General features: G+C 42.7%; 1 protein-coding gene across 3 annotated transcripts in view; it reads right to left on the reverse strand.

Annotated features, from left to right (window-relative positions):
• The window catches only part of tesca (tescalcin a), a 74,450-nt gene extending 57,394 nt beyond the window's left edge, over positions 1 to 17,056 (reverse strand). Inside the window, exons 1-4 of one of the 3 annotated variants that reach the window (XM_085961760.1) lie at positions 16,885 to 17,056; positions 12,450 to 12,519; positions 12,250 to 12,330; positions 11,571 to 11,710 (exon numbers count right to left, since the gene is read on the reverse strand). In XM_085961760.1, coding sequence (XP_085817886.1) covers positions 11,571 to 11,710; positions 12,250 to 12,330; positions 12,450 to 12,454 — 226 coding nt within the window. In that variant the 5' untranslated portion in view covers positions 12,455 to 12,519; positions 16,885 to 17,056. Of the gene's footprint in view, positions 1 to 11,570; positions 11,711 to 12,249; positions 12,331 to 12,449; positions 12,520 to 14,748; positions 15,652 to 16,884 lie in introns of those variants that run through there. The other 2 variants (XM_085961758.1, XM_085961759.1) reach the window with 2 other exon arrangements.
• Positions 17,057 to 20,210: the final 3,154 nt, after the last annotated feature.

Genomic DNA, 20,210 nt, shown 5'->3' on the forward strand with positions numbered 1-20,210 from the left:
TCACTTCACCCAGATGCCCCTCGTGAAGCTCCTTTAGCACTTTATCCTGGAGTTTGGGTGGAATCACCACTCTGGATCCACACATCAAGGTTCCTCGGCACACTGACAGCTGTTCTCTTCTTTGCGAGAATGCTGGCAACAGTGGTTTGCCATGTGCTGGCCATCCCTTCACTGTTAAATCGTAGACCCGTGAGAGAGTAGGGTCATTTCTTGTCTCCCTTTCAATGGCAGAATTTGTCACCGGTAGACATTCCACTATGGTAGAGTGGAATATCTCTACTGGGTCTACTGTAGGTGCCTCTTCTATCGTTGGCAACGGTAGGCGTGATAAACCGTCAGCATTCCCATGCTGTTTTGACCCTTTGTATTCAATGTTGTATTGGTGTGCCCCTAGAAAAAGGGACCACCTCTGTAGTCTTTGTGCCGTCATAATGGGGACACCTTTTTTAGGGTTGAATATGGAGATGAGGGGTTGATGGTCAGTCAGCAAGGTAAATTTTTGTCTGTGCAGGTAATGGTTGAATTTCTTCACTCCCCATACCAGGCTGAGTGCTTCCCTGTCTATCTGGGCATAGTTACGCTCCGCTGAGTTCAATGAGCGTGACGCAAAAGCTATCGGCCGTTCCGAGCCATCAGGGAATCTATGGGACAATACCGCTCCTATGCCGTAAGGGGATGCATCGCACGCCAGTCTGATTGGTAGTGATGGGTTGTAATGAGCCAAAATTTTCTCGGATGTGATTAAGTCTTTACATTTATGGAAGGCACGTTTACAGTCTTCGTTCCATTTCCAAATCACTCCTGTCTGTAGAAGATCATTAAGAGGGTGTAGAATCACAGAATCACAGAAACCCCACAGTGCAGATAGAGGCCATTTCAGCCCATCAAGCCTGCACCGACACATATCCCACCCGATCCCCGTAACCCCTACACCAACACATATCCCACCCTATCCCCGTAACCCCACGTATTTAATCCCCCTAACACTAAGGGTCAATTTATCATAGCCAATCAACCTAACCCGCACATCTTTGGACTGTGGGAGGAAACCGGAGCACCCGGAGGAAACCCACGCAAACACGGGGAGAATGTGCAAACTCCACACAGACAGTCGCCCGAGGCCGGATTCGAACCCGGGTCCCTGGCGCTGTGAGGCAACAGTGCTAACCACTATGCCACCGTGTTGATAAGTTCGGTAAAAATTTATGATAGTAATTTATTAATCCCAGGAATGACCTTAATTGTGAAACATTTTCAGGTGCTGGGGCTTTTATAACTGCTTCAATTTTTTCAGGTGACTTATGCAACCCTTCCTTATTAATTATGTGGCCACAATATGATATCTGATTTTGGAAAAATTCGCACTTGGGGCGATTTGCTCGTAGGCCCCGTTCTTTCAGCCTAGTGAGCACCTGCTCCAAATTGGCAAGGTGCTCGTTGTCGTTTTCTCCTGTTATAAGGAAGTCGTCTAGGTAGCATTGAGTCCCCGGAATCCCTTGCAGGACTTGCTCCATAGCTCTTTGCCAGATAGCTGGAGCTGATGCTATTCCAAAAACCAGTCGATTGTACTGGTACAGGCCTTTGTGTGTGTTGATTGTGAGATACTTTTTAGAGGTCTCCTCAACCTCCATCTGTAGATATGCCTGTGCCAAGTCAATTTTTGTGAAACGTTTCCCTCCGGATAGTGAGGCGAAAATATCTTCTATCCTCGGAAGAGGATACTGTACCGTGTGAAGGACCGGGTTTACAGTCACCTTAAAGTCCCCACAGATGCGAATTTTTTTCTGTTCCTCAGAGTTATTTTTCAATGTTTTTTTCATGACTGGAACGATGGGTGTTGCCCATTCGCTCCAATCTATTTTCGATAATACGCCTGCCTTTTCCAAATTCTTCAGCTCTGCCTCGACTGCCGGACGTATTGCGTATGGCACCGGTCTTGCCTTAAAAAATTTTGGAATTGCTGTATCTTCCACTTTTATTGAGGCGGTGATGCCTTTCAAGGTTCCTAGTTTCTCTTGAAACACTTCTTTGGCGTTGGCCAAGATGTCTTTTAATCGTTCAGGTATGATGTCATCATTGTTTTTTTCCTTACTGGTCACCGTCAGTGCCTGAATGGAGTGCCAGTCTAAACGTATCTTCCTTATCCATTCACGTCCCAACAACGGTGGACCACCATCTTGTAGAATGTATAAATACAACTTTTGTATTTCTTTGCCGTTGTATACCACAGGCACCCTTATTTTTCCTTTGGGGTAGACTTTCTGCCCCGTATATGTTTTTAAGATAATGGATGTGTCTTTTAGAGGTATATGCGAAAATAGCCTCTCGTAATCTCGTCGATTTATTACGGTTAGAGCTGATCCTGTATCTAGCTCCATTTTAACTGGGGACCCTGCTATTGTGAGGGTAACCCAAATGGTTTGGTAATCCTCTTTGGCAAGTACATTATGTAATTTGAGACAGCTTAGTCTCTTGTTTCCGGAGTCTTTATCGCTATTCTGGTCTTCGGAGCTATTGTCCGTCATCATTTGTACCTTCCTGTACTTTTCTTTATTGATTTTTTGTTTTCTGTCAGTGGATTTATTTTGTCCAGATTGGCATACCCGTGCAATGTGTCCAATCTTACCACATTGCCTGCATGCTTTGCCCTTGAACCAGCAGTCCCTCTGGTTATGGGTGGATCTGCCGCAGCGATAACATCTTCCGAACTCCTGTGTCATTTTATGGGTGCCGAAGTCCTGTGTCTCTTGTTGTATCTCTGCAGCTCCTTTTGCTGCTGCTTCGTATGATACAGCCATACTGAAAGCTTTGTCCAATGTTAAATCTTTTTCAGAAAGCAGTCTTTTTTGTGTTCCTTCACTTAAGAGACCGCAAACAAATTTGTCTCGAAGATAATCCGATAGTCCTGCTCCGAATTGGCAGTACTTTGATAGCTTTCTTAATTCGGTTAGGTAATCAGCGTTACTTTCATTCTTGTGTTGATTTCTCTTGAAGAACTTGAATCGTTCCGCTATCAGCAGCGGTGTTGGGTTTAAATGCTCCTGCAGGGTATCAACAATTTCTTTAAAAGTCTTGTCCTTTGGTTTGGCTGGAGTGATTAAATTTCGTAACAGCCCGTATGTCTTCGCGCCCATTAAGTTCAGAAGTACTGAAGCTTTTTTTTCATCTGTTATTCCATTTGCAGTGCAATAAACCTCTACTCTTTCCACGTATGTGGTCCAATCTTCTATTTCACCATCAAAAGCCTCAATATTACCAGATTTAGGCATTTCAGAAAAGATATGGCGCTTCCCGCGCTTTTTTCTCTCTCTCTGTAGCAACGATATGGCGCTTCCCGTGCTTTCCCGCCGCTGCTACCGGTAACAACGCTGTTTTACTGTGGTTTCCGTTTATTCACTGTTGGAGACTCGTTCCCGACGGAGGTCTAAACGCTGACCTGCTTGCCGCACCGGCCGTCTCTTGAGTGCACCCTCCCAGTCCGTTATTGCTTGCCTCCGATTTCGCTGCCTGTCTCAGCTGTAGAGCCCGCTGCTGGAGCTCCAGCCTGACGCCCAGGAAGGATTAGCGCAGTACCCGTCACCAGCTTGGCCAGCTGGTGAAACCACAGTTTCTCTTACTTCCTTGAGTCTTCTGGACGCTGGAGGAATCGATGTCCTTGAGGTGCTGCCGAATTGCAGGTAAGTCCATTTCCACTTCGTCGCCACTGTAGTGTCCGTGTGTAGATAAAGACACTGAAGACAGGAGTTGGTTCATAGGTATTTACTAAGCAAGTCTGGGGGGGGTTTTCTAAAGGGTATACACAATACACAGGCTTATATAGCCCAAGTGGCAATTACCGGCATTACGCACACCTGGGGCTCTTAAAGGCACATACACCATAATTGCTCTTAAAGGCACATACACCACAGAGATCATCCCAAACTCTGCTGCCCGTGTCCTAACTCGCACCAAATCCTGTTCACCCATTACCCCTGTGCTTGCTAACCTACATTAGCTCCCGGTCCGGCAACACTTCGATTCAAATCCCTCCATGGCCTCGGCCCTCCCTATCTCTGTAACCTCCTCCAGCCCTACAACCCTCTGAGATCTCTGCGCTCCTCCAATTTTGGCCTCTTGCGTATTCCCGATTTTAATCGCTCCACAATTGGTGGCCATGCCTTCAGCTGCCAAGACCCTAAGCTCTGGAATTCCCTTCCTAAACCTCTTCGACCTCCTTTAAGACGCTCCTTAAAACCTACCTCTTTGACCAAGCTTTTGGGCACCTGCCCTAATATCTCCTTATGTGGCTCGTGTCAAATTTTGTTTGATAACGTCCTGTGAAGTGCCTTGGGACATTTTACGACATTAAATGCGCTACATAAATGCAAGTTGTTGTTGCAGCAAATCACAGCTAAGCTAAAACAAATTAAAAACTGAACAATTTCAGTAAAAGTAAAGTTTAAACTTTTTAAACAATGATTCATACAATTAGGATGATTTGCAATTTCTGCCTCCTGCACGCGGCTTTTTCTTACAGATGGAAAATGCTATGCGTTTCAGCTCGCTCTCCAAGAACATACTTTAAATGCTATATTAGGCTTTTTAAATTTTATTCATAATTTTACCTCATTTCTTTCCTGCTTGATCCTGTAAAACCTCTCAAACCAGGGACCCGGGTTCAAATCCGGCCTCGGGTGACTGTCTGTGTGGAGTTTGCACATTCTCCCCGTGTTTGCGTGGGTTTCCTCCGGGTGCTCCGGTTTCCTCCCACAGTCCAAAGATGTGCGGGTTAGGTTGATTGGCCATGATAAAAATTGGCCCTTAGTGTTAGGGGGGATTAAATACGTGGGGTTACGGCTTGGGTGGGATGGCTGTCGGTGTAGGGACCGGGTGCTAGGGTTTGGATGATCAGCCATGATCTTGTTGAATGGCGGAGCAGGCTCGAAGGGCCGAATGGCCTACTCCTGCTCCTATCTTCTATGTTTCTATCAATAATGCTGCATAGATGGCCAAGAAGCACCACTTGCAATGCTGTGAGATGGCCATATTGATTTTCTAATCCTCCTGACATGGAGCATCCTCACTAAGACTGAACAGAACTTACTCCTAACAATAGCAAAATACTGCGGATGCTGGAAATCTGAAATAACAACAGAAAACGCTGGAAAAACTCAGCAGGCCAGGCAGCATCCGCGAAGCGAGAAACAGAGTTAATGTTTCAGGTCGAAGACCCTTTGTCAGAAATCTGTTATTTTACTCCTAACAATGGCAGGTAGATTCAGGTGACGCACAGTCTTGGTAATAAGAACCCATCGTCATCTAGTTGGAAGCAGAGTCGGCCAGATTGCACACTGCACTTTAAAAGTGGATGTAAATTTATCAGTTGTTAAGTTTTAGGTATAACAAGATGAACTAAATTCACTTGATAAATTCCAAATCAACAGGATACATAGAGGACACCGAATTTAAACAACCCAACTATACAAGCATTATAATCAATCAAGTTCATGAGTTGTTTAAACATGGTATCACATGGGTGTTCTGGTTTTACAAGATGTAAATAATTTTAGTATTTTTCATTCTTAAATATCACAGAAATTGAAGAAACAGTGGCCTGGAGTTTCTGCTCAGTTGCGCTGATTTCTTTTGGCGCAATTTGGCCGAAATTGGTGTAACTAGAGCAAAAGATTGCGGAATTTTCAGCGCAAATAATTTTCAACGCAAATTTAGTTTCCGCGATATTTTTTACCTAAAAAACATCGTGCTGAAAATGCCCCACTCCCCACACAACTGGCTATGCCCCCAGGGTGAATTAATCACTATTGGGAGTTTCCGCTAATTGCACTCGTTTGCGGGCCTTCGAGGAAGCTCCTAAAAATATGTTGGTTCTTTTGGGTGCAAGGACACCAATAGGCGTGTTTTAAAAGCTTTTGAGTGTAATTTTTTTTCATTTATTAAGATACTGATTACTGTACCCTAATATAACTAACAAATGGTTCTGTATACTTTTTTAAAGTCATTTTCAATCATTTAAAATCGAGTTACTCACAGGTGGTGGATTGACATGGTGATTAACAATGCTTATTTTTTGTGATAAACCCATTTTCAGCTGTATTAATCAAACTGCACCAGGTTACCACTCTACAAAATATTCCTTGATATGTTTAAAAGCAAATTTTTTTTTGAAAAGCATTAAGTTTTAAAATGCTGCCCGATTACACTGGTTCATGGTAAATTTTACATTTGGCAAAATGCAAATTAGTTTGAACGGAAACTCGAGAGAAAAAACACTTCTCAAAACAGGTGCAATTTTGGGCGCAATCTCCGCCTGGATTGCCGATTGAACCCAAAGCGGAAACTCTACCCCAGTCTAACCACCTCCCCTTGAACATTCAATGACATTACCATCGCTGAAACCACCACCATCAACATCCTGGGGTCACCATTGAATGGAGCATGTCAGAGGCTGGATATTATGTGACGAGTGGCTCGCCTCCTGACGCCCCAAAGCCTCTCCACATGTCAGGAGTGTGATGGAACACTCTCCACTTGCCTAGAAAGGTGCAGCTGCAACAACACTCAATAAGGTCAACATCATCCAGGACAAAGCATTCCGCTTGATCAGTAGCCTATCCGCCACCTTAAACATCCACTCTCTCCACCACCAGCACACCATGGCTGCAGTGTGCACTATCTACAGGATGCACTGCAGCAACTTGCCAAATCTTCTTCGACCTCACTTTCCCAAACACGTGGCCTCTACCACCTAGAAGGACAAGGGCAGCAGGCGCATTGGAATACCATCATCTCCAAGTTCCCCTCCAAGTCCCCACCATCCTGACTTGGACATATATGGCCATTACCTCATCGTCACTGGGTCAAAATCCTGGAACTCACTACCTAACAGCACTGTGGGACATCCTTCACCAAATGGACTGCAGTGGTTCAAGAAAGCAGCTCACCGCCACCTTCCCAAAGGCAACTAGAGATGGGCAATAAATGCTGGCTTTGCCAATGACGGCTACATCCCATGAATGAAGTAAAATATTGACACAAGCTATTGTGCAGAATAGGGCAGCTGCCTGTCATGGGTCAATTCCTCTTCTGGGTATGACTCTTGCGCTGTGAGGATATTGGAGAAGCCATAGAGGAGGGTGGATCTTGAAATATTTTCAAACATTTTTAAAATTGTTTCACATGTTTGTTGTGCGTTTGTGCTTTTCTGAATTAAGAGAGTGCAACAGCAGTGTCACACCCGGTCTACGTGATACACCATATAACAATGGAAAACAGTCCCGTGAAGAGTAGTATTACATTGAGGTTCTTGCTCTGTTCCTGAAGCCACGTCTAATTGTGTGATGCATTTTCTCTTTATCGTGTTCGATTGCAGCTAAGTGAGTAATATTTGCTGCCTTTCCTAATCTTTGATTTACCGGTGCACGAGGAAGATAAAAACAAAGAAAACCGTAGAAAGTATAGTACTCCACTGAAAGTAATAACCTTGTGAAATCCTTGCCCTTGTTATAAGTTATTATGTAACTCACTTTGGTTTTGCCACTTTCAAAATTGGATATCTCTCAACATCTCTGCAATGAATGGAATTTAATATAGGTTTGGCTTCTGGAACAGGAATTTGATAACTGTGTGCTGTTGATTCACTGTCCAAATTCTTAAAATCATGAGAGAAATCCATGGAAGGATGGATTGAACCAAATGAAGAAAACTAGCAAACAGGACTATAAGGAAAGCTAAATGTAAGTTATCAAGTAAATCTTTCCCATTTATGGCTGTTAATTTAAAGAACAGACTGTCACCTCACAGTTGAGACATTCAAAAAGAAATTGAGATATTCTTGATTGAACAGGGAATAGATATAAACTTGAGTGCAAATTTGGTGAGTGGCAAGGTAGTGCATCATGTTCGAAGTGATGTCCCTCTACCACGAGTGGTAGAATGGAGGATTCCAGCTGTGACTCCCACATAATGAGTGTTACGAGCTCAGCTGAGCAAAGGTTGGGTCCCTCTCTAAAAAGAACAATGCAGGATCACACTAGACTATCTGACATGCCCCCTCCTTATCCAGGCATTGGCAAAAGCCTTGTAACAGGCCGATAACTTGAACTCTTGCCTAGATAAGGTGAATGAGGAGGGACTTAAGAGGAAAAGAGGTAAACTTATCAAACAACAAGAAATATGGTTTATGTGGTGAATTATTTGGTTTCCATCTTATTAAGTTCTAATCATCTGTGCGTTTCCCCAAAAGTATAAATAGCACATGATGTGGAGATGCCGGTGTTGGACTGAGATGGACAAATGTAAGAAGTCACACAACACCAGGTTATAGTCCAACAGCTTTATTTGAAATCACAAACTTTCGGAGTGCTGCTCCTTCGTTAGGTGAAGTGAAGAGTTGCATATAAGCACAGCATATATAGTCAGAGAGTACTGCCAGATGATTACAGGTAATCTTTCTAACTGCCCTTTATCACACCTCGGCAGAGAGATAATCACAGCAATCACAGGTGTGAATGGTGTCCAAACAGGTCAGTCAGGAAAACATTACATCAAAGAACAATGAGGTGGGGTCACAAGGGGTCAAATGTTGCAGATGCTGGGGTCTGTATGAAAAACAAAAAACAAACAAAAAACTATTTTTTTTGCTGGAAATCACAGCAGGTCCGGCCGCATCTGTGTAGAGCGAACAAGCCAACGACGACTCGAGTCTGGATGACTCTACATCAGGTGGGGTTACATGTAGCGTGACATGAACCCAAGATCCCGGTTGAGGCCGTCCTCATGAGTGCGGAACTTGGCTATCAGTTTCTGCTCGACGATTTTGCGTTGTCGTGTGTCTCGAAGGCCGCCTTGGACACTGCACAACAATCACCAGGCAAGAGTGTTCCCTCCCAGTCGGGGAACACTTCAGCAGTCAAGGACATTCAGCCTCCGATCTTCAGGTAAGCATTCTCCAAGGCGGCCTTCGAGACACACGACAACGCAAAATCGTCGAGCAGAAACTGATAGCCAAGTTCCGCACTCATGAGGACGGCCTCAACCGGGATCTTGGGTTCATGTCACGCTACATGTAACCCCACCTGATGTAGAGTCATCCAGACTCGAGTCGTCATTGGCTTGTTCTCTCTACACAGATGCGGCCGGACCTGCTGTGATTTCCAGCAAAAAAAGTTTTTTGTTTGTTTTTTGTTTTTCATACAGACCCCAGCATCTGCAACATTTGACCCCTTGTGACCCCACCTCATTGTTCTTTGATGTAATGTTTTCCTGACTGACCTGTTTGGACACCATTCACACCTGTGATTGCTGTGATTATCTCTCTGCCGAGGTGTGATCAAGGGCAGTTAGAAAGATTACCTGTAATCATCTGGCAGTACTCTCTGACTATATATGCTGTGCTTATATGCAACTCTTCACTTCACCTGACGAAGGAGCAGCGCTCCGAAAGCTTGTGATTTCAAATAAAGCTGTTGGGCTATAACCTGGTGTTGTGTGACTTCTTATATAAATAGCACAGCAATCAGTTCACACAGCAATATCAATTTATAACTGTTTGACCACACACAAAAATCCATTTTAGCTTGTGCAATATTCCATGAGGAACCTAATTTCAGGCAAATTGTTTTATATGTAGTAGTGTCAAAAACCTGAATATTTAATTTGTATTTTATATTGCTGGAAACAGCATGTAAAGGATTAACATACAAGGTCACACAGGATATTTCTCAACAGAAAAGCTATCAACTCAGGGACGACTCAAGCTTGCCGCAATGGCTTCCTAAGGTACAAGTTTCTAAGGCAAGCACAATAGGACACCCATGGTGTAAATTATTTAAAATACACAGTCATTGCATTCAATCGCGGAATTCTTTGCCATTGTCAAAGACTTGCTATCCATTTACAAGAGAAATGCAGCCTTCTGCGAATCGCTCTTGATCTAATGTAATTATGAGAGATGCAGTCATCTATTGCCATTTGTATAACTTCAAAGGAATTGGGATTGTATTCACTAGGGGTCAGTGTCAATTACCCAGCTAAAAGCTAGAGAACCGCTCTACGTTTTCAGTTTGTTTGACCAGCAGAACAGTCCAAGTCAGTTCTGAGGCTGTAATCTGTTCCGCAGCACACACTATGTTTTATGTTTTAACGTCGTCATTTAGAGAGAACGTTTGCAGTATCTATTATTGTATGTATTGATAAGAGTAGAAAGATGTGTGATTCACTGTTTTATACTAGATACTGTTCATTCACCCATTTGATTTAAATAAAGCCATTTGTTGGTTCAAAGCCTGAATTTCAGTCTAGTAAGAGTATATATTGAGCCTAATTTTCAATGAGAGGAGAATCATGCGGCAGCACGTGTTACATTCCTGTAACCAGTATAGAGAGTAGGGGTTCTCGGTTTTGTTCCCTGGGTCTCACTATTGCTTACCTAGATATTGGACAGGAAAAAGTGCATTCTGGATCACAGGGGATGTAATGTTCTGGTTATGGGAGTGGTCAGTAACGCTGAACAGGAGAAAATATCTAGCGTAAAAACCCAAACGTGTGACAGCCACCTTCAATTGTAAATTAAAAGATGGTACAGTGGCACAGTGTTTGGAGAACTAATATGTGGTGCCATAGCTTGTCCGGACAGGGGCAATTTTCTGCAATACTCCACACTCCCGAGTTCCTGATCTCCGTCTCATTGCTGTGAGGCAGTACCAAATAGAAGCTAAGCACTTTCTCGTATGACTGCTCTCCTTGGTCTAATGTTCTGAGTAGAAGTGGGGGCAGTGAGGTGGGGGGGGGGGGCTTCACTGGCACTACTAGTACATGGTTCATGGAGATGAAGGAATGAGGTGAAAAAACAGAGAGCCTTTCCCTCAATTAAAATAAATAAATTAGAACTTTACTGCATTTTTTTTATCATGGTGATAACATTTTTACTGAGGAGTATGACATTAAATTTAGAATAAGCAGAATGTCATGTCTTCGTCATAGGAAGAAAGGAATTTTTAGCAGAAGAAAGATCCATTAGGCCCAACAAGCCCATTCGTTTCTGATATCACCTACTTTCCTTCCAACCATAGCTGTTGGAAGGAAATCAGTCAATCCCTCCTCTCTCCACTGAATTCAGGAACTTCCATCAGAAACATTAAAAAAAATTCACTGATGTGTAAAAGAAAACACACTCACAAGAATAATGAGATATGGTGAGCAAATAATTTCTTAACAGTTCTGAAGCTGGGTAAAGCAGGAGAAAGGCCAACAACTCACAACTGTGGAGTCTAGAGGAACAATTAACTTTGTAGGATGGATGGCTGAATGTTTCACTTGCCCTCTCCACATTTTAGACGCGAGGCATGTTTCATACGCACAAGTTACCATTATCACAATGTTGACAGCTATGTGTCATTGAGCTGAAATGCCACTAATTATAACAAGCAGCTCAGAAGACTGCAGATTTCCAAGTTAGTTCAATAAGGCAACATTTGTTTCTAGTTCCTACAGTTATATAATGCTTATTACATTGCTTAATTCATGATTTACTAGTGCACAAATAAGATAAAATATTATTACTAGTGCCTTACATTTCAGTTTTTCAGTTTTCCAGTATTCTAAATCCTCTTTTGTGTGGTTGTCATCCATATGTTGGAAATATGATAAAGTGGTCAGGAAGTTTTCAAATGTGATTTCCTCAACTGTTCCATCCGATTGTAGTCCCAGGTTTCTAGGACAATACACGTAGAAATTAGGATGGAATTATTCTATCACAAGAATTGAAATATTTAAAATATTTTGACCTTATTCTGCTGGAGTTGAGTGATTTTTGTTCTAAGAAATGGTACACTTTCCCATTTTAAGCACCCATTATTCCCAGATCAGGTACAGCACAGATTACTGTCCCCCTTTGCCCTACCGTATCAATGCATCCCAATCCCAACCTAGAAAAACACTTCCTGCTGCAGGCTGCGATTTTCGTTTTGCACACCAGCCACACTTGTGGTCGCTCTAAGATTTCTAGTTTGGAGGCAGTTTTGTACTGTGTGCCTACATCTACTCGGAAGCAACTAGGATTGCTCAAACGCACCTAGCAGAGTGAGGAGACTTCCATTCTATCAGTCTGAGTTGGATTTGTAACCAGATTTCACAGATGAAAACAGAGTGGGCTAACCCACCAAGTGTATTAACAGCCAGTTTTTTATTATACAATCAGAGATGTGATATTTATAAATAATTTAATTTACAAAAGCTGAACTGAAGACTTACCTCCCATCAAAAAATGCATTGACAATTCTTGACTTAATGGGATTACACTCCAGATCCGGTATGGTATCAAAGCAACTTTTGCTGTAAAAATAAAGTGGATGAGCATTTTATGTAGACAAGCAGGTATACTCCACCATGGGGAAAAAAGTTCTGGTCTAAATGTTGTTATAAAATTACAATAGCCAGAACAATACTAATACCTCATTGTAGAGTTCCCATCAGTTAGGTGCAAGAACCTTCTGTGGAGGATTTCAATTTGTTCCGAAGAAACTGGGAAGAAAGAAATTCTCAGTGTGAGATATTACATTCATACAGAGAACATCCCCCCCCCCCCCAAACTCTTCACATTGTTTCATACATTGCCTGAGATTTTCTGTATCAGTGCTCATGGTGCATACTGTGAGCACAGATCAGGTAATAGTACATCCACAGCATCTATTAAAGTTAATCTGTTATTTTAAATAGGTTAATATCTCCGGTAAGTGTCATCTGTGGCTCAGTGGGTAGCATACTCGCCTCAGAGTCAGAAGGTTGTGGGTTCAAGTCCCACTCCAGAGACTAGAGCAGATAAAGCTAGGCTGATACTCCCAGTGCAGTGCTGAGGGAGTGCTGCACTGTTGGAGGTGCTGGCTTTTGGATGAGACGTTAAACCGAGGCCCCGTCTGCTCTCAGGTGGATGTAAAAGATCCCATGGCACTATTTCGAAGAAGAGCAGGGGAGTCATCCCCGGTGTCCGGGTCAATATTTGTCCCTCAATCAACATCACTAAAACAGATTATCTAGTCATTATCAATTGCTGTTTGTGGGAGATTGCTGTGTGCAAACTGGCTGCCGCATTTCCCACATTACAACAGTGACTACACTTCAAAAAGTACTTCATTGGCTGTAAAGCGCTTCGAGACATCCGATGGCTGTGAAAGGCGCTATATATAAATGCAAGTCTTTCTTTCTTAAAATAACCAAGGGAGCAATTTCAATTGAATGTGTTTGTTAACTGTTCATACAATAACATCCCGCTGCATAACTTCAGGGCCTTAGTTCATGTAAAATCAAGTGAAAGCTGGGTGAACCCTCCATATTTTTTGTACACAATCTGCACTTCTACAACCTGCTATCAGACTGAACCCTAATGGTGTTAGTAACACCCTCATGTTTGACTGTGTTCTAAAGATAAATAAAGGTGACAAATTATATATTCCCGAAGCTTGTTAATTACAGGGAGGATTTTTGTTTTTTTTCCCAAATGATGGTTATTTGGGGGCAGTGTACTTTGGATTTAACTAAAAGGTGAGGTTGAACAACTGCAAAGCGGCACTGATGTGTCATCAATTGAATAAATAATGGAACCTAAAACTGGCTAGGAACTGCTACTATATTTTGGAGGCTTTTTAGGTAATGTGAATTTGTTATTATTTCCTTAAATATTGACAAAGAAGACGTAATTCGAAAAAAGTAAAGCCCCTGTTACACAATTCCTTATTTGTCGAGTCTAGGAGGAGGAGGAACTGTGTCGTGGTGGTGTCATTTTGGTTAGCGCCTAGTGGGGGAGGGGGAGACTCCTTTTAGTCGGTGTTTGGTTTCACTGACATAACAGGCAGCATAAGTTTTGGGTGTAGAGGCTGCTCGTGTTGATGCTGCCGTTCACTGTAATTATGTAAGTTCTGCCCTACTTGTTCCAGGTTAGGTAAGATTGTCCCGAAGCCATACGATCTGCTTGTAAATAAAAAAGCAGCTGTTGGGACTATTTACAGTAATACTAGGAATGACTCAAATGCAGCAAATGTGCTGCAGGTGTACTGTGCAATGCGTTTGACACACACAATAACATATCAGTATGATAGAGCCAAGTTGAATGGAAGCAGCTAAGGACCAGGATCTTCTATGGCTGTGTGAGTTTATCCAGTGAGTGCCTGAGCTATGCCGACCAGGAGGGTCTCAGCCGCTTTGATCCCTAGTTTGTGCTCAGCCCCAGTTGATGTCACCCAGGCAGTAGCTGGGGTGCAACACCAAGCCTCAGCATCTCTCAGCTAGGGAGCAGAAAAGCAGCCAGATTTCCTGATCGTTACCGGGCAACGTGGAGATCGCAGGTGTGAGGACCTCAAGGATTGTGCTCGGCTGTGAAGCCCCCCATGGCCAGTTAGCCGGTCACTACTCACTGTCCGGGGCTCGCGTGTCAATAACGGCCAATTGGGCGAAGTACCACAGAACACCTTGCACGTTTGAAACCACAATCCAAAAAGGAGCCAGAAGGGGAGGAAACTGACAAATATATTTGAGTGCAACAAATGCATTCATTCTCAGCCCTTGAGATAGAGACTGCGATTAAAGAGAACTGGGAACTGAAAAGTTACCCAATGGTTATCATCCGTTCCGTATTTGGAAATACGTTGCGAATGGCTCTTGTTGCGTGACCTTCACCAGACCCCTAAATTATTCGGCATTTTCACTTTTAAACTCCACTAATTTACAATTATATTGAAAACAAGCGCCTGTACTTACAGCCGGTTGCGTCCGTAAGTTTGCGAACTTCCCAAGCGGGCAGTGAAGGTGACGATCCCATCACTTCTTCCTTGAGTTCAGCAGATCTACAGCTTTCCAAACTCACAAGTTCTAGGGAGGAAACTGACCAGCACTGGCAAACCTGGCTTCACGTTTTTTTTTTAATCGGTGGAAGCTCTGATCTCCGACGGTGATCCGTTTCGCGCGATAGTGATGTAATATGCAATTGCAGTCACTGAAGAAGATAAGTGCGGCTTGCGAGACTTCCCTGTAGTCCCTGTGAAGGATTCCTCTGGGTCCTACTGCTCAATGTTTGTTAGAAGCAATGTCTTATCACTTGCTGCCCTGTTTTGATTCAATTTAAATATTGTGCTTCACTGCACATACTTCAAAATAATCCATAAGGAGAGATGATTTGCTCCTTATTTTTCATGTTTAAATTACTATATTGAATATAAAAACTGCAACCTCGGCATCCTATTTGACCCTAAGCTGAGCTTCCGACCCCATATCCTATCCATTACCAAGACCACCTACTTTCACCTCCGTAATATCGCCCATCTCCGCCCTTGCCTCAGCCTATCTACTGCTGATACTCCCAGACTTGTGTAGTTGGCCTCCCATTTTCCATCCTCCATAAACTTGAGCTCATTCAAAGCTCTGCTGCCCATATCTTAACTTGCACCAAGCCCTGTTCAGCCATCACCCTTGTGCTCACTGACCTACATTGGCTCCCAGTCCGGAAACGCCTCAAATTAAAAATTCTCAACCTTGTTATCAAATCACTCCATGCTTGCCCTTCAATATCTCTGTAACCTCCTCCAGCCGCACAACCCTCCGAGAACTCAGTGCTCCTCCAATTATGGCCTCTTGTGCAGCCCCAATTTCCTTCGCCCCACCATTGGCAGCCGTTCCTTCAGCTGTCTCGGTCCTAAGCTCTGGAATTCCCTCCCTAAACCAATCCACTTCTCCTCCTTTAAGACGCTCCTTCAAACCTACTTCTTTGACCAAGTTTTGGTCACTTGCCCTAATATCTCCTTTTATGGCTGAGTGTCACATTTTGTCTGATAACGCTCCTATGAAGGGTCTTGGGATGTTTAACTACATTAAAGTTGTGATGCAAATGTAAATTATTGTTGTTTTTACTATACTGAATATAATGTTAATGATTTTAAATCTTCCACCTGCGAGTAGCAAGGTTTACTATTACCATGAACGGGTATAACTTACTTGCAGTTAAATTATATACTTTCCTCTTCATGATTTTACATTTTCTATTGATTGATTGCTTTGATTTATATCCACCCAGTATTATATCGGACGTTAATTGGTTTATGTATTGAGGGAGTTTGTGTAGAATGGTGGACAATGTTTTAAAATAGATTGACTTTTAGGGTGCGTTTGCAGTATAACCATAGTGTCTCTGTGAATTGCTTTTACTTTCTACCACCAGTTAAAGTATACATACAGCCTGAATGTGGAATCAGAGTCTGGCCTGATGAGCAGGAGGCTCCCTGAGAATGGAGTCTCACTCCGCTTTCCTTCGGAGTGAGTTTGGGCCTTAACTCCTGGTTTACACTACACAAGTGTAGGTGCAAAGCTAAAGGTGCTTCTCACTGATGCTAAACTTGCAGTGTAATGGACCCATAGGGGGAAAAAAGAGTGTCTTGAGTAAGCTAGCTAAGCTGGAGAAGGCAATGGTCCATGGTATCATACAGTGGTGAACACAGGTTCGTTTCCTCCCCCAGCCCCACTTCTTCAAATTGCCAAGTGGAGGAAGGAAGGAAATATCAGAGAAACATTTGTCCCCAGGTTGATCTCATTTATCTCTCTATGACTTGCTCAGAGGAGGCCTGGGAGCAGGTTGCCCCCCCTGCCTTCTCAGCAATGTACTGGTAATCAGTTGGTATGTTGCCAGGGAAGAGCAATTGGGGGTAAATAATAGAGCAATCGGTACCCTCAAAATAAAGACAGAAACATTTTTAATTGCATCAAATACTCCTCAGCAAGACAGTCCCACCTACTTATCACCGATCCCTCAAATAAATTATTTCCCCTGCAGTCTGGAATGCCCTTCCTAAACCTCTCGGTGTTGTTACATTTCTCTCAATTTTCAAAAACTTTCTCAAAACATACCTCTTCACCATGCCTTCAGTCACATTCCATAGCTCTTCTCCTGCTCAGTGACCATCCCCTGCCTACTTGTGAAGTTCCTCGGTGTGTTTTGCTATGTTAACGACATTGTACAAGTGCAAGTTGCTGTTGTTGCAACTGCTGCAGCATAGGCTGAAGAAGAATGAGGTCAGACCTATAGTTAACACAGAATAAAGCCAACAGCCTGATGAGCCAGTACATTTTTGCATTCAAATCAATGTGCTTTGCATGCACACTAATTTGGTTCACATGCAAAGTTCACACATAAACTAATAGGCACAAGTAAGGAGCGTGATGGAATACTCTCCACTTGCCTGGATGAGTGCAGCTCCGACAACACTCAAGAAGCTCGACACCATCCAGGACAAAGCAACCAGCTTGATTGGCACCCCATCGACCACCTTAAACATTCACTCCCTCCACCACTGGTGCACCATGGCTGCAGTGTGTACCATCTGCAAGATGCATTGAAGCAACTTGTCAAGGCTTCTTCGGCAGCACCTCCCAAACCCGCGACCTCTTCCACCTAGAAGGACAAGGGCAGCAGACGCATGGGAACACCACCACCTCCAAGTCACACACTATCCTGACTTAGAAGTATATCGCCGCTCCTTCATCGTCACTGGGTCAAAGTCCTGGAACTCCCTACCTAACAGCACTGTGGGAGTACCTTCACCACACGGACTGCAGCGGTTCAAGATGGTGGCTCACCACCACCTTCTGATGGGCAATTAGGGATGGGCAATAAATGCTGGCCTTGCCAACGAAGCCCAGATCCCATAAACAAATTTAAAAAAAAATTCAAACACAAATGCATCTTGCATTAGAATGGATGTAACCACCACAATTTTCAGTAAAATTGGTATGTTTATAGATTCAGAATCAATATGTAATACAAAAATAGGTATTCAACTTTGACCCCTTTGAATGTCACTGTAAACAGAAATGTTGGCCATCTTTTTATATCAAGTCTGTGAAGTAAAACAGAACTCAGAAGTGACTATACGCAGTGATGATTTTGCCCCTCCCCCTGTATGAGAGTGTATGGAGATTTTTTGCAGTGATCTACATTTGCGAATGACCCTATCAGTGTGAAATGTATTTTATTGCAATAATTTATAGTCAGTAAGTTTTTAGCAACAGCCAAAATTACTGTCCCCTCAGCAAATGTAACTGTAAATTCAAAATCTTCTGTTTAGGCAAATTAACATGTGATCAGATTGTAACTCAACTGCAGGAGGATATTACATTAGTTCAAAAGTTGGTCAATGGGCAGAATATCAGACAGGTGGAGTGTTCAAGAGTTTGCGCTTCACGGGCCACTTAAATGTGTATCGTGGAGTCTTGTCAGCCACATAAAAAAATTAAATTCTTGTTCCATTTAAACTGCGGTTACTAACAGATTTTTCAGTCCTCCTCATGTGGAACCAGCTCACTAACCACAATGGCACAGCTGATTTGCGAACTCACTGTGTGGAAAATAACGGGCACAATGCTTGGATTTTCATTGCGCTGCTTCACTGTGCAATCTCAAAACGATTGACATTTTTCTAATATGCATTAAAATACTTTGCCTGTTTTCAGAACTAAGCATGAAACCCTTTTACAGTGAAACTATATAAACCCTGGAAAAGCAGTGAAACCCATTTAGAATTAAAAGTGTCAGTAATTTACTTGAGGGATGAATGAGGAGTAGGCAGAAATGTTTTGCTGAACGGGGAAGAAAGCTGGGTGTGCCCAGTTCTATTGTTTAACCTACTGAACTCCAAGAGGAAGTGTTCTGGCAAATAACTAACTTTTCTGTTTAATATGGTGTTAAAGTGATTTTTTGGGGTGATTTGATGTGATTTCTAATCTGCACTGCACTTTATCAATATTATTTTCAACTTGTGTTGTAAAAATTGGCAAACTACAGCATACAATATCACCCAGAATTATTTGTAGGCTATGCAGTTGTTTAATAGATAGCCATGGTGTGGAGATGCCGGAGTTGGACTGGGGTGGACAAATGTAAGAAGTCACACAACACCAGGTTATAGTCCAACAGCTTTATTTGAAATCACAAGCTTTCAGAGCGCTGCTCCTTCGTCAGGTGAAGAAGGAGCAGTGCTCCGAAAGCTTGTGATTTCAAATAAAGCTGTTGGACTATAACCTGGTGTTGTGTGACTTCTTACATTTAATAGATAGATACATACATATATATATATCTATCATGTTAGCATTTCCCAAGTAAACTTTGTGATGGAATTGCCATTCTGCCATTTCTCATAAAAATTCTACTAATCATACCTGGTGTCCTGTCAGTTTGAATCATCCAAAGTCAACTTTATTTCTTCCCCTAACCTTTGTAAGTCCACTTTTAGAACTCACAAATGCAACTTAATTGAAAAAAAACTGCTGTCTTCCTGCCCTTCCAGTGGCTGTTCCTTCTTGTCTCTTGTCAAAGCTATTTCTTGAAATTCCTATGTATCTCCCTTTTCTGTCCTCATGGTTGCTCCAAAGAGAAAACTGACCTTTTTGCTGCACTCCTCCAGCTCCAATCTCGATGATCATCTTGAAGAAGCTTTTTCCATTGTTCTACTATGTTCTATCACTATGGCTGACAGCAAGTTTTATCCCTGCCATCCAATTTCTGGACATCTGGTCCTGATGGCATCCCTCTTTTCCTCAAAATGTGAGCCACTGAACTTCCCCCTCCAAAGCCAACTTTTCAGATTCTCTTCTTTTTAATCTATCTTTCCTTCTCTTTGGAAATGTGATTTTGTTCATCCTATCCCTGATGAAGCTGATCCCTCCTCCTCTCCCAATTACCAATCTTTCGCCACTACATCTGTATTTTCTAAATTGATGGAAGGTAGCGTTAACTCTCAAATTATTTCTCACTTGAAAGTTCAGGCATAATCCACTATATTCATGGTGATCAATTTTCCTTTTAAATCACTAAATGTACTGTAGCTGATCGGTTATCCTGTGACTCTTTTCCTGTTCACTCTGGGGTTCCCCAGGGCTTTGTCCATTCTGCTAATGTTCCTTCTTCACAGCACTCATCATCAAAGCCTATCCATCCTTTGCTGACTACTCCACTATACATTCATTAACTTTCCTTAGACTACATGCTCTCAATGCACTTATTCCTCTTGCAGTGCGTTGGCTCAATCACTACATGCCTTTTGATGGGCCAGTGACATTTTTCTTTCAGTTCTTCAATGACACAGCCCTCCATGTCTTTACAATGTCTAAGCAAAGCTACCACCTTTTAGCTTAAATAATTCCACTTAGTCCTTCTTCATCTATTGCCATTATTGGCC

Source organism: Somniosus microcephalus, chromosome 19, assembly GCF_052327205.1.
Source record: "Somniosus microcephalus isolate GS21.2 chromosome 19, FLI_Smic_1.0, whole genome shotgun sequence".
Lineage (NCBI taxonomy): Eukaryota > Metazoa > Chordata > Chondrichthyes > Squaliformes > Somniosidae > Somniosus > Somniosus microcephalus.